The 15,174-nt window shown below is 39.4% G+C and overlaps 1 protein-coding gene across 1 annotated transcript in view; it reads right to left on the minus strand.

Annotated features, from left to right (window-relative positions):
- LOC126259749 (dynein regulatory complex subunit 4) overlaps window positions 1-15,174 on the minus strand; it is a 123,539-nt gene that overhangs the window by 46,142 nt on the left and 62,223 nt on the right. The window contains exon 9 of the mRNA XM_049956741.1: window positions 2,687-2,773. Within this exon, the coding sequence (XP_049812698.1) occupies window positions 2,687-2,773 (87 nt within the window). The remainder of the gene's footprint in view (window positions 1-2,686; window positions 2,774-15,174) is intronic.

Consider the following 15,174-nt stretch of genomic DNA (forward strand, 5'->3'; position numbering starts at 1 on the left):
ATTCGACTACATTCCATTATCCACGTTTTGCTTTTGTTGATGTTCATCTTATATCCTCCCTTCAAGACACCATCCATTCCGTTCAACTGCTCTTCCAAGTCCTTTGCTGCCTCTGACAGAATTACAATGTCATCGGCGAACCTGAAAGTTTTTATTTCTTCTCCATGGATTTTAATACCTACTCCGAATTTTTCTTTTGTTTCCTTTACTGCTTGCTCAATATACAGATTGAATAACATCGGGGAGAGACTACAACCCTGTCTCACTCCCTTCCCAACCACTGCTCCCCTTTCATGTCCCTCGACTCTTATAACTGCCGTCTGGTTTCTGTACAAATTGTAAATAGCCTTTCGCTCCCTGTATTTTACCCCTGCCACCTTTAGAATTCAAAAGAGAGTATTCCAGTCAACATTGTCAAAAGCTTTCTCTAAGTCTACAAATGCTAGAAACGTAGGTTTGCCTTTCCTTAATCTTTCTTCTAAGATAAGTCGTAAGGTCAGTATTGCCTCACGTGTTCCAGTATTTCTACGGAATCCAAACTGATCTTCCCCGAGGTCAGCTCCTACTAGTTTTTCCATCCGTCTGTAAAGAATTCGTGTTAGTATTTTGCAGCTGTGGCTTATTAAACTGATTGTTCGGTAATTCTCACATCTGTCAACACCTGCTTTCTTTGGGATTGGAATTATTATATTCTTCTTGAAGTCTGAGGGTATTTCGCCTGTTTCATACATCTTGCTCACCAGATGGTAGAGTTTTGTCAGGACTGGCTCTCCCAAGGCCGTCAGTAGTTCCAATGGAATGTTGTCTACTCCGGGGGCCTTGTTTCGACTCAGGTCTGTCAGTGCTCTGTCAAACTCTTCACGCAGTATCGTATCTCCCATTTCATCTTCATCTACATCCTCTTCCATTTCCATAATATTGTCCTCAAGTACATTGCCCTTGTATAGACCCTCTATATACTCCTTCCACCTTTCTGCTTTCCCTTCTTTGCTTAGAACTGGGTTTCCATCTGAGCTCTTGATGTTCATACAAGTGGTTCTCTTATCTCCAAAGGTCTCTTTAATTTTCCTGTAGGCAGTATCTGTCTTACCCCTAGTGAGATAAGACTCTACATCCTTACATTTGTCCTTTAGCCATCCCTGCTTAGCCATTTTGCACTTCCTGTTGATCTAATTTTTGAGGCGTTTGTATTCCTTTTTGCCTGCTTCATTTACTGCATTTTTATATTTCCTTCTTTCATCAATTAAATTCAATATTTCTTCTGTTACCCAAGGATTTCTACTAGCCCTCATCTTTTTACCTACTTGATCCTCTGCTGCCTTCACTACTTCATCCCTCAAAGCTACTCATTCTTCTTCTACTGTATTTCTTTCCCCCCATTCCTGTCAATTGTTCCCTTATGCTCTCCCTGAAACTCTGTACAACCTCTGGTTCTTTCAGTTCATCCAGGTCCCATCTCCTTAAATTCCCACCTTTTTGCAGTTTCTTCAGTTTTAATCTACAGGTCATAACCAATATATTGTGGTCAGAGTCCACATCTGCCCCTGGAAATGTCTTACAATTTAAAACCTGGTTCCTAAACCTCTGTCTTACCATTATATAATCTATCTGATACCTTTTAGTATCTCTAGGGTTCTTCCATGTATACAACCTTCTATCATGATTCTTAAACCAAGTGTTAGCTATGATGAAGTTGTGCTCTGTGCAAAATTCTACCAGGCGGCTTCCTCTTTCATTTCTTAGCCCCAATCCATATTCACCTACTACGTTTCCTTCTCTCCCTTTTCCTACACTCGAATTCCAGTCACCCATGACTATTAAATTTTCGTCTCCCTTCACTATCTGAATAATTTCTTTTATTTCATCATACATTTCTTCAATTTCTTTGTCATCTGCAGAGCTAGTTGGCATATAAACTTGTACTACTGTAGTAGGTGTGGGCTTCGTATCTATCTTGGCCACAATAATGTGTTCACTATGCTGTTTGTAGTAGCTTACCCGCGTTCCTATTTTCCTATTCATTATTAAACCTACTCCTGCATTACCCCTATTTGACTTTGTGTTTATAACCCTGTAGTCACCTGACCAGAAGTCTTGTTCCTCCCGCCACCGAACTTCACTAATTCCCACTATATCTAACTTTAACCTATCCATTTCCCTTTTCAAATTTTCTAACCTACCTGCCCGATTAAGGGACCTGACATTCCACGCTCCGATCCGTAGAACGCCAGTTTTCTTTCTCCTGATAACAAATCCTCTTGAGTAGTCCCAGCCCGGAGATCCGAATGGGGGACTATTTTACCTCCGGAATATTTTACCCAAGAGGACGCCATCATCATTTAATCATACAGTAAAGCTGCATGCCCTCGGGAAAAATTACGGCCGTAGTTTCCCCTTGCTTTCAGCCGTTCGCAGTACCAGCACAGCAAGGCCGTTTTGGTTATTGTTACAAGGCCAGATCAGTCAATCATCCAGACTGTTGCCCCTGCAACTACTGAAAAGGCTGCTGCCCCTCTTCAGGAACCACGCGTTTGTCTGGCCTCTCAACAGATACCCCTCCGTTGTGGTTGCACCTAGGGTACGGCTATCTGTATCCCTGAGGCACACAAGCCTCCCCACCAATGGCAAGGTCCATGGTTCATGGGGGGGGGGGGGGGGGCATTTGATACACTGAAATAATACTAACCTTATCAAATCGAAGCTTGAGTACTTCATTCTCCCACTTGAGATCTTCTAACTCCTTAAGGCACATTTTTAAACGTGTTTTGCAAATCTGAAATATTAGAAAATACGATTTTTCTTTTTTGCTAAGATTTTAACTACACTAAGCTGAATCATGATTAACTAACACCAGCATGGTACACATGAAATTATAATGATAATGGAACATTTTTTATGTTTTGCTTTCACAACACTTAAAAACTGTTTTTTCTCATTTCACAATGAGTTGCAGCACTAATGTCTGCTGATTGAAGACTGTCTCTTAATTTACAATGAGGAAACTGCAATAATGTATCCAGAAAATGGAGAAAAAATGCGTATTAAAATAGTAAAATACATGTTTAATGTTTAAATTAAAAAAAAGACAGACACTTGTTTGAAGCTAATTACTAATATGTAGATAGTAACAAATTTTGTGTGAAACAATAGAAAGTGATACAACGTAAAGTTGGTTAACCGTCTAGTATTTTTGCAATGAAAAAAGAGTCACTCTGAAGCTGTCACAAGCATTCAATAGCACAAAAATATCCACTAAAATGAAACAACCATGGCAAGAGAGTTACCAGTGCCATGGAGTGAGTCAGCTATGTATTCCAGATCTATGGTATAAATTAAACCTAGTTGAGTTGATATGCTACCACAATCAACCACAAAGTGAGGACGTTTGTATATTTTAATTAAAGACAGTGGAAACAAGTGACTCTCACACACCAATAATAAGTAGTTGCATGTTCCATGGATCATTTTGCATGATAAATCATAATGATGTGGAATGACTCATTTTACATTTGCATTGCAAATTAATTTGTAAATATGGCAAAATGCTGAACATTCATTAATAAACATATACAGATGTGGATTAGTAATTCCTACCCACCACCTTTTACTCATAACAATAATAGGAATTCCTCAAAAGGAGTTGTCAAGGAGAAACTATTTCATTGAATTTACAAATTTTACTTTGCTGTCTGTCAGACATTTTATATCACTGGGTAAGTAATCAAAAGTTTTAGTTGCAGCATTGTGCACCCCTTTGTGCTAAAAACAACATTAATGTGGAGTAATGAATGTCATTTTCCTTCTAGTATTGTAATTGTTCCTTTTGAACTCTAGAAGATCATTTACAATAAAAAAATTTTGCAGTATATTAGCTACAAACAGTGACGACACTAATTTTTTTTGGTGGTGACACAAAAAAATCTTTGTTAGGTAAACCACTTTAATTTTGCACACGGGGTAAACTGGTAGTGGTTTCTATCTCCCTTAAATCTGTTAAACATATGTTCAAGATAACCCTAGTCAAACATTACATACTAATTATTATGTGACAATTCATCTTTTTCCTAACTGTGATATAGAACTGCTGGGCAGTGCAGCATACACCTAATTAAAAATGAACTGCTGAGGAAAAGGACAGTAAGTCTTCATCATGGAATGAACTGTAGAAAATCTTGTGAAGTTCTGCAACAAATACTTAACGCTATATCCTTGGTACCTACTTAAATTAATTACGTTTTGTGCAGTAACGTAAATAGCTACAACTGGAAAAATAATGTTACATAGACAAGGCCTACTGCCTAAGGGGAACACAGCATCCACCATGTAGCAAAATTCGTATTTTAGTTCTCAGCCTCACATCACACAAATAATGTGACTGATTTCAACTTCTCATAAGTAACCATGAGATATTTTGAATCTGTCAGCTGAAAAGGGCAAGAGACACAATATGAAAGTGTAACCACCTTCAAGAAAGTAAAAAAGAATGAACAAAGCTATCATAAAAAAGGTTTGATATTATTTAACAAGCTCCCAGGGTTTAACAACATGTAAGAGAAATATTTTGCAGACAAAATCAAAATATTTTTATCAAAAAAGTTTGTATCTATTCAAAAGCTTTTAAGTGGCATGTCTGGTACCTCACTGATGTTGCTATTAAGAACCAGACAGAAATAATACCTGAACTGAAATCTAACACTACATACAGGAAGCATTAGCTACTTGGTAACACAATGATTTTTTTTAAAGGTCTTATTCTGGCAACACAGTTGCAGTTGATTATGATGACACTTGTATACAGATGATGCAGTTGTCTATAGTGAAATGCTGCCTGGAAAAAGCAGGACAAATATCCAGTCAGATCTTGATAAGGTTTACAATTGGTGTAAAGATAGACAACTCACTTTAAATGTTCACAAAAGGAAGATTGTGCACTTCATAAAATACTAAGATGTATAAGGGGCAGTCAAATGAAAACAAGACATATGAAAAAAACTCTTTACTATTTCATAAGTAACTGTCACCACTGGTAATACATTGATCTCACTGTCAGACAAGATGGTCAATACCTTCATGGAAAAATGTTTGCAGTTGCCTACAAAGCCGTGATTGTACCCAGGCATGCACCTCTTTATCCAAAGCAAATCAATGGCCCCAAGTGTCTTTCTTTAGGGCTCCAAAAACATGGAAATCGCATGGGGAGAGGCACGGGCTTCCCAGCAAAACTTTTGCAGCATATTTGAAACAATGGGCATGCCAGCTCTGGGAAAGTCTTGATGATCTCTTCCTTTGACCATGAGGGCCTACTGCTCATTGACTTTCTTGAACATGGTGCCACAATTAACTTTGCAAAAACTGAACCATTCCGTCAAGTCCAAAATTCTGCTGCATGATAATGCCTGCCCACATGTTGCCAAAGATGTTTCACACTGACATGAAGATTTGCAAATTAGACAAGAACAATATAAGTAGTTAATGTGACAAAATCACTAACTGGCAATACAAAGGTAGCAGAAAGATTTACCCTTGTATTTAAAATACACCACAGAGTTCTAAATCTAGCAAAACACCTGCAGTTATTTAGTGGTTAGCAAGACTTCAAAATACACATCTTAGAAATGGATTTACTACCAAGAGGTGAGGATTACTCCAAAGAACTGCACACAGAGCACAATTAACACAGTGCAATTTATACAGCAACAAAAGATCAAATAACTGACTGTGGGACACTCCACTACATAACCTTATGAAGTTCATCAAATTAACAATCACTTGAAAAGGTAGTATGAACTGCTGCAAGTATAAAGAAGGCCAAATTGTGAAGAAGCAGTGACAGAAAGTAAAACAAGGTGGTTGGTTTTCCCAAGTCTCTTATTTACAAATAGGAAACATAACCCAGCTCTACTCTTATTGTATTTGAAAACATAAAAGATGAACTTAATATAACTACCATAAAACCTTTGAAAAAAAATGCAGCTTTCCCAACCATGAAACAAAGCTTTTTTTTACATCTACACTCCTGGAAATTGAAATAAGAACACCGTGAATTCATTGTCCCAGGAAGGGGAAACTTTATTGACACATTCGTGGGGTCAGATACATCACATGATCACACTGACAGAACCACAGGCACATAGACACAGGCAACAGAGCATGCACAATGTCGGCACTAGTACAGTGTATATCCACCTTTCACAGCAATGCAGGCTGCTATTCTCCCATGGAGACGATCGTAGAGATGCTGGATGTAGTCCTGTGGAACGGCTTGCCATGCCATTTCCACCTGGCGCCTCAGTTGGACCAGCGTTCGTGCTGGACGTGCAGACCGCGTGAGACGACGCTTCATCCAGTCCCAAAGATGCTCAATGGGGGACAGATCCGGAGATCTTGCTGGCCAGGGTAGTTGACTTACACCTTCTAGAGCACGTTGGGTGGCACGGGATACATGCGGACGTGCATTGTCCTGTTGGAACAGCAAGTTCCCTTGCCGGTCTAGGAATGGTAGAATGATGGGTTCGATGACGGTTTGGATGTACCGTGCACTATTCAGTGTCCCCTCGACGATCACCAGTGGTGTACGGCCAGTGTAGGAGATCGCTCCCCACACCATGATGCCGGGTGTTGGCCCTGTGTGCCTCGGTCGTATGCAGTCCTGATTGTGGCGCTCACCTGCACGGCGCCAAACACGCATACGACCATCATTGGCACCAAGGCAGAAGCGACTCTCATCGCTGAAGACGACACGTCTCCATTCGTCCCTCCATTCACGCCTGTCGCGACACCACTGGAGGCGGGCTGCACGATGTTGGGGCGTGAGCGGAAGACGGCCTAACGGTGTGCGGGACCGTAGCCCAGCTTCATGGAGACGGTTGCGAATGGTCCTCGCCGATACCCCAGGAGCAACAGTGTCCCTAATTTGCTGGGAAGTGGCGGTGCGGTCCCCTACGGCACTGCGTGGGATCCTACGGTCTTGGCGTGCATCCGTGCGTCGCTGCGGTCCGGTCCCAGGTCGACGGGCACGTGCACCTTCCGCCGACCACTGGCGACAACATCGATGTACTGTGGAGACCTCACGCCCCACGTGTTGAGCAATTCGGCGGTACGTCCACCCGGCCGCCCGCATGCCCACTATACGCCCTCACTCAAAGTCCGTCAACTGCACATACGGTTCACGTCCACGCTGTCGCGGCATGCTACCAGTGTTAAAGACTGCGATGGAGCTCCGTATGCCACGGCAAACTGGCTGACACTGACGGCGGCGGTGCACAAATGCTGCGCAGCTAGCGCCATTCGACGGCCAACACCGTGGTTCCTGGTGTGTCCGCTATGCCGTGCGTGTGATCATTGCTTGTACAGCCCTCTCGCAGTGTCCGGAGCAAGTATGGTGGGTCTGACACACCGGTGTCAATGTGTTCTTTTTTCCATTTCCAGGAGTGTATTTCATTAATATTTACATGAATACACCAATAATTGTTACACAGTAACAGTTAGGACAAAGATGAACAGGTCACACAGATCACACAATGAAAGGGACTATCCTCACTTGTTCTATATCATATAGATTCCATACACTTGAGAAGTATTCTAGAATGGGTCACATGAGTGCTTTTCTAAGTAGCCTCCTTTTGAATATTCTGTATCTTATGGAAAGGGAGCTGATAAGAAAAAAAGGTTTTTATGTCTAGTCTGTTTCCTTTCTTATGAATTAGTTTTGTGGAACTATCTCCCTCTATAGCCACACTGAACATAGCTCAAGCAGCATCATCTCACAGTCAGAACCTCATGATAGAGTTATCAGAAAATCCTAGGAAATTCTGATCATACACAGGGTCAATGCACTGATCTAGACTTTCCATTCAATCTTTTGCAGATCTGTCTGGTGTTGAAACAGAAGAGCAATAGACAGAAAGCAGAAATATTAAATTTCACATTTAAAAATATATTTGCCAGTGAGGATATTACCTGCTGCAACAAACAAATCTACGTGTGCTCCACTTCATAGCTCGTGTACAAAGTTTGTGCTTGATTTGGCCAATAGAGGCTACCTGGCAAGCCAGTAAGACAGCACTTGTGTGCAGCCTGATGGCTGCACCCCCTGTTAGAACTAATGACAACAAAGACAGCACTTGTGTGCAGCCTGATGGCTGCACCCCCTGTTAGAACTAATGACAACATGGGCTGGAGCAAAAGTCTTCATTGGTCACTTAAGTGTGTTGTCTGTTGTGTTTACTCTGCCTCTCATGTGTTAATGCTTTTCCATGTAATAAAGTTTGAGTAGAACAGTACTGTACACATGTTTGGTCGCCATATTGATTTACAAATAAAAGATATTGATTTAAGTGCCTTTGAAATAAAAAACAATTAACTCTATTTAATATGAATAAGACATCAGAACCTCATGGAATCCCAGTTTGATTTCACATTGAATATGTTGCTGAATTAGCCCCCTAGCTCTTGTGTACAGTGAACCTCTAGCATTGTGAATAGGCCTGTGTGACTGGAAAGAAGTACAGGTCAATCCTATTTACAAAAATGGGTTAAAGATCTGATACACAGAATTATGGACCAATATCACAGATGTCCATATGTTCCTGAATCCAAGAGTACATTCAATGCATAACAAGTTTCTCCCAAAAAATCAGCATGATTCAGAAAAAAATCTTGCAAACATTTGATTTCTGAAATGTGTTTGAAACTGTACATCATATACTACTAATGAAGATACAATTGTACGCAGGATCTACAAATACATACAACTTGCTTGAAGCATGTATAAATAATAGAACCCAGAATGTGACATTGGATGGCAAATGTTCACCAGAAATGAAAGTGGCTGTATGCTACCTTTACAATTTCCTTCTCAAAAGGCTCACAGGAGTAAAATGGGTGTGTAATTAAAAATTGCATCTTCTTTTAATAAAGGGTGTTACTACTGTATATTTCAGTCTTTCAGATGACTCTTGCATCACCAGTTGGTTACAAAACAATCTTAATGAGTATGTTGGATGATGATTTTAATACTCTACTAGAAATACCATCACATACAGAAGGATTTCCACCATATACCGTAGCAGTTTAACTATTTCTTTCTAAATCTCTTAAACAGTTGTGTGTTTGAAACAAATGTCTGCTAATACTGCACAAGGTGCCTATAGGAGTAAAATATCTAAATGCATCTACACATTATTGTTAATTATTAGTTTCCATGCTTGCTGCCATGGTTGGGAAATAAACCCCTGATTCCAAAGTGTCATCAATTCTTCCACAGCTGTCACTTCACAATCCTATTTCTGTCACTGTTCATTTTACATTTATTAAGGCTCCAAAACATATGGCTTATTTGGGATTGTTTCATATTTCATGCATAGTGCACCCTTTTTGATTTCTTAATGACAGGGGAGAAGACTTATAATCACCATGGGCAGTACAGTTTTCAGTTCTTGGTTACAATCTTACCTCTAAATTAAATAATGCTCTCTCTTGCTGCTACAAGTTAGTGTCAAACTTGTGATATCACAGTTTCTCAATAGTTATGTACAATTTAAACTGAGTGACATGGCACAACGCTTAAGAAATCAGACTTGCATTTGGGAAATCATGGTACAAATTCCCGTCAGATATATAATTTAGGTTTTTCAAATAACTTAATAGTGAATGCTGGCATGATTTCTTTGAAAGGAACACAGCAGGTTTCATTTAGCTTTCTTATACAATCAGAGCTTATGTTCCTTCTTTAGCCCTCCAGCAGGCATGACGATTTTCGTAACAAGAGCGCGCGTGCAGCACACTTTGCACACATGTAAAGAGCAACTGTCTTTATGTTACCAAGGTAAACATATATGAGCAAAATCAGTCTAATCTTAGTTAAATTAAATTACAATAAAATAAACTAGTATTATATGAGCTAAATCACTGTTTAACTAAACAATAATAAAATACATTTTCATTGTATTATTACATTGCCAAGTTACCCCACACTAATGACCCTATTAGAGAATTGAACAGCATATTTGCATCAAACCCCTGTCAAACACTCATTTGATTATTAATTATCTTATAGATAACTGCTTCATTGTGGAATTATGCTGCTAGCTCAGAATTTGAGTCTTTTCTTGACCTGTTCGTGATTTTTTTTCTCGTATAAGTCACTGTATATTTTACATTACTGCTGCTCACTTGGACATATGACAACATAACTTACCGCTTCGTTAGCTGTAGAAATGATTAAGTAATATGTATGGAACTACAATGGTAAAACAGTGATAGAATGGCACAAGACAATGTTATTTGTGGTTGGCACATTTTATACATAGGTGCACCCATTCCAGGGTTAATGAAGTTGTCAACAAAATGTTAAATCTTAACTGTCCTTTCTCCTTCTTTTCTTTGCTGGAATGCCCAGCGGGCAAGACAAAGTCCCTAGAATGTCCAAGCTTAGGTCAATAAACAAATGCACTTCTCCAACACTATTTCACACTGTTAACATTCACAGCGGTTCCCAGAGACACTGTATACATCCCGGAGTACCCCTGAGGGCTGCAACACCAAGAAAAATCACTTCTCGGCTTTTGGCAAGATCAATGTGTAGTATTTTTTTGGGTTCACGGTCATAATTATTATAAATATAACAATTTATAGATTCAAGGTCAAATTTATTGTCTATAATACAGCATACAATCAGCTACAATTTTTGTCTTACAATTATTATTGCCTACTTGGCCCAAATAAACAAGTACTCATCAGAGTTGAGCTTCTTCTTTCTTCTTGTTGAAAAAAAAAGGCTTATCTGGAACCAAGGTGCCATATGGGATCTTACAATGCTGCATAAAGTGCAAGAACATTTTTTCTGATTTATTTTCAGCGGTGAAGTGCTGTGCAAGCTTGTAGCTCACAAGCCCCTACAGAAAGTACCCCTCTTGGGTGCGGACAGACGGAGGACCATTAAACACCACGCAGCTGGCCAGAACGCAAGTAACCTTCAGGTAAACAGTGAAGGACTAAAATATTCATGGTCTTGGGGTGCTCAAAATAAAGAGCATAGACAACCCAAATGGAGGTCATAAATAAATTCTAATATCAGTAAAATTTTGAACCGAAACTGATTACAAACTTGACAGTATTGATACAATTCACCATTTACATCTCGATACAGACTATAACTACATACAAGATGTACATGGAAAGCATGGTGGAATATTATCTGAATAATAGTAAAATTTATCATATCTGAAGTCCAATTAGCTGTGAAAGTGCAGTCAGAAGACTTTTACAATCCATCTTGTCAAAAGCAGAATCACAGTCCTGAGGTATTCAAGAAGGAGCTATGTTTCACATCTTCCCATAAGTTTGCTCTTAGCATTCTGAGTCATCAGTAGTGATGCAGTTACACATTATATTCTTTATTATCTAAGTCTAATTGATCTGGATTTTATATTGCTAGTATTTGACCACTGTTATCAGGCAAACCCTTTAGTACTGCTAGTTAATTTTGTTTCCTCTTCAATAATATTTTAACTTACATTATTCTGTATGTATCTATTCAATTTCCCTGATTTTTCAGTTTATGTTCTGAGTAGAGTAGCATATCTACTGATTTTCATCTGTTCATTCACTTCCGTGCATTGATGTTCAAACTGCATTTGCTTAATGTTTTAAATGGAATGTACTAAATGGATTCACCTGTGCTTTTGCCCTGGTTGCAAAAGCATTATTTACAATGCAAGTCTTGATCTTCAATATCACTAAACCCCAAAAAGATTCAGTGAAAATACTGGGATTTATTATCAGTGTTTGGATAATGTTTTGACTAGATTAACTGCTTCTGAGTATTAGCTATGCAAGTAACCTATTACCAGAAACACTCCATTCTGAATAAAGTGTGACCAGAGGTGAAGTGTGAGTAACAAGCATGGGCATATGATCCTCCTCCCTCCTCCTGAGTGATTCTCCAAGTTTCACAATAACACACTGCATAGAGCAGTTCATTTTGTGTTCATCACTCATTTCAAAGAGTGCTAGGAGCTGCATATAAATATGAACAACAGTTCCAGTGATATGCTGGATATTACACTGAAATGTATAACTGAGACCGCACTTACAACTATTACCAGTAATGCAATATTCACAATGTAATAACTGCCAGGAGCTATACATGAGAACCTAAATCCCAGATGACAGTGATGAACTGTCAACTTGACATCAATACAGTAGTAATCATCATTAGCCATGCAGACAATTCTTCACAAAATTTTACATTCTTACTCTGCAATTACAAGCTGTTTTCTCCAAACAAAAATGAGAAAAGTAATTTTAATAACAAGTGCCAAAAAACTGGTATAGGTATGCCATACAGAGATATGTAAACAGGCAGAATATGGTGCTGTGGTTGGCAATGCCTATATAAGACAACAAGTGTCTGACACATTTGTTCGATCAGTTACTGCTGCTACAATGGCAGGCTATCAAGATTTAAGTGAGCTTGAACATCATGTTATAGTTGGTGCATGAGAGACGGGAAACAGCGACTCTGAGGTGATGATGAAGTGGTGATTTTCCCATATGACCATTTCATGAGTGTACTGTGAATATCAGGAATCCAATAAAACATCAAATCTCTGACATCGATATGGCTGGAAAAAGATCCTGCAAGAACGGGACCAATGACGACTGAAGAGAATCATTCAATGTGACAGAAGTGTAACCCTTCTGCAAATTTCTGCAGATATCAATGCTGGTCATCAACAAGTGTCAGCACGTGAACCATTCAATGAAGCCTCATTGATATGGGCTTTCAGAGCTGAAGGCTCACTTGTGTACCCTCGATCATTGCATGACATAAAGCTATATGTCTCGCCTGGGCCCGTCAACACCGAAATTGGACTGTTGATGACTGAGAACTTATTGGCTTGTTGGACGAGTCTTGTTTCAAATTGTATCAAGCGGATGGACGTGTATGGGTACGGATACAACCTCATGAATCCATGAATCCTGCATGTCATCAGGGGACTGTTCAAGCTGGTGGAAGCTCTGTAATGGTGTGGAACATGTGCAGTTGCAGTGATATGGGGTCACTAATACATCTAGATATGCCTGATAGGTGACACACAGTACGCATCCTGTCTGATTACCTGCATCCATTCTTCTCTATTGTTCATTCCAATGGACTAAGGCAATTCCAGCAGGACAATGCAACACCCCTCACATCCAGCGTTGCTACAGAGTAGCTCCAGGAATTCTCTTCTGAGTTTAAACACTTCCACTGGCCATCAAACTCCCCAGATATGAATGTTATTGAGCACATCTGGATGCCTTGCAAAGTGCTGTTCAGAAGAGATCTCCACCCCATCATACTCTTATGGATTTATGGAAAGCCACTGCAGGATTCACAGTGTCAGTTCCCTCCAGCATTACTTCAGACATTAATTGAGTCCATGCCACATCATGTTGCAACACTTCTGCATGCTCACAGTGACCTATTCAATATTAGGCAGGTGTTCCAGTTTCCTTGGCTCTTCAGTGTATATCATGGGACTATTTTTATCGGCATAATGTTACTCCCAAATCAACTAAAAAGCAGATGCTACTAAAATGTAAGAACATGACAAATTTAAATGTTGTTTCATCTAATTTTCATGTATCTGATGATTCAGTACAGAACAGCATGTAAGGAAAGAAAACATACAAGGAGAAATTCTTTCCTAGATTTTGGTTCCTTAAATCTTTCGCCTGCTGTGCCAGCCATATGTGACTGACATCCACATTTTCTTGTAGGCCACGTCAGATGTGGGCAACACCCTTCACCTTCTGATGGCCATGATGATTTTGAAAACAGGCCCTACCAGGGTGATTCAGCTTTTAGTCTATAAATTGTTGATAAAGAAGCACATGTGAAGGCATTTCATACTTCTTTCAATTCTAGAACAATAAATGTAAGCGATGGAACAATTCACTAACACGCAAATGACATAGCATTACAACTGCATGCTTGCTTGCTTTACCCAACACTCCAGGTAATCAATCTACTTGCTGTAATGTGCTTGTTCTCAGTTTAAAAAAAAAAAAATCCAAACAATAGAAACGTGAGAAAAATACATGTGTTATGCTTCAATAACCCGTGGGAAAGCTAAGGTAACACCTGTCACCACAAAAAAGTCAAGCAAGTGAGCTTCTCCAGCCAAGACTGAAAATCAGCCTTCTACATTTTTGGACTGCTTTGGGAAAATATAAAGATTTCTCCTGTTCCTGTGAAAATTTGTGTCTCATTTACATGTAACATACTAAAAAAATGTGTTATTTGCATAGTATCCATAGTAGATTTTGTGCCTGTGGTATTCACATCAATTTCATCTTCTGCTGCATATGAGTGGGCAAGGCTGCTTAGTCAACAGCTCAAGTAAGGCCACACAATCGCTCCAGAAAGTAAAACTGCACTTGTCATCAGCCTAATGTGACTGACACATCTTTCTCTAAGATGAAGGGTCTCTTCCACATGTCTGACACTGCCCAGTAGGTAACTGTTTGTTTCAGTTACACATAATTGACATGAAACTAAGGGATTACCAGATGATCCTAGGGAGACCAGTTTTTGGTAATTTTAAAATTTAATGAGATCACTTCATTCACACAGCAAATTTTGCCAAAAATTCAGCAAGTAGTATGCACAAATTAGTCCAAAATAACTCTACAAGATGTTCATTTTCCATTGCAAAACTCCCTTGACAGGCCTTATACAGAAATATAAAGCAATGTTCAGTATAACAGTACCAGTACTGAAACCATGAAGGCAAAGGAAAATAAATCACCCTCTTTATAGATCTTGAATGTGAATCATTCAGACTGCAATTCATACTGATCAACAGAAACGGAAGGCCCTACTATTCATAGTCCAGTTCAAATTATACAGGGAGTTTATAAATGAATATTGGGGTTTTAACACTTTATAATACTTACTACATTAAACTTACAGTTATAAATGATATGTCAAATGAAAGAGCAACAAGAACCTTATAAATGTTTAATGTGAGCACTGGCATAGCGAAGTACACGATTGGTTGAACTTCACTGTACACAAGTGCTGGATAGGCCACAAGGGGCCCAATGACAGGACTTGCTTTGCATGACCTCCACATTCACCCAACCTAACGCCATAAGACTTTTTCCTTTGGTGCTTCATCAACG

Source organism: Schistocerca nitens, chromosome 5 (genome assembly GCF_023898315.1).
Source record: "Schistocerca nitens isolate TAMUIC-IGC-003100 chromosome 5, iqSchNite1.1, whole genome shotgun sequence".
NCBI classification, from domain to species: domain Eukaryota; kingdom Metazoa; phylum Arthropoda; class Insecta; order Orthoptera; family Acrididae; genus Schistocerca; species Schistocerca nitens.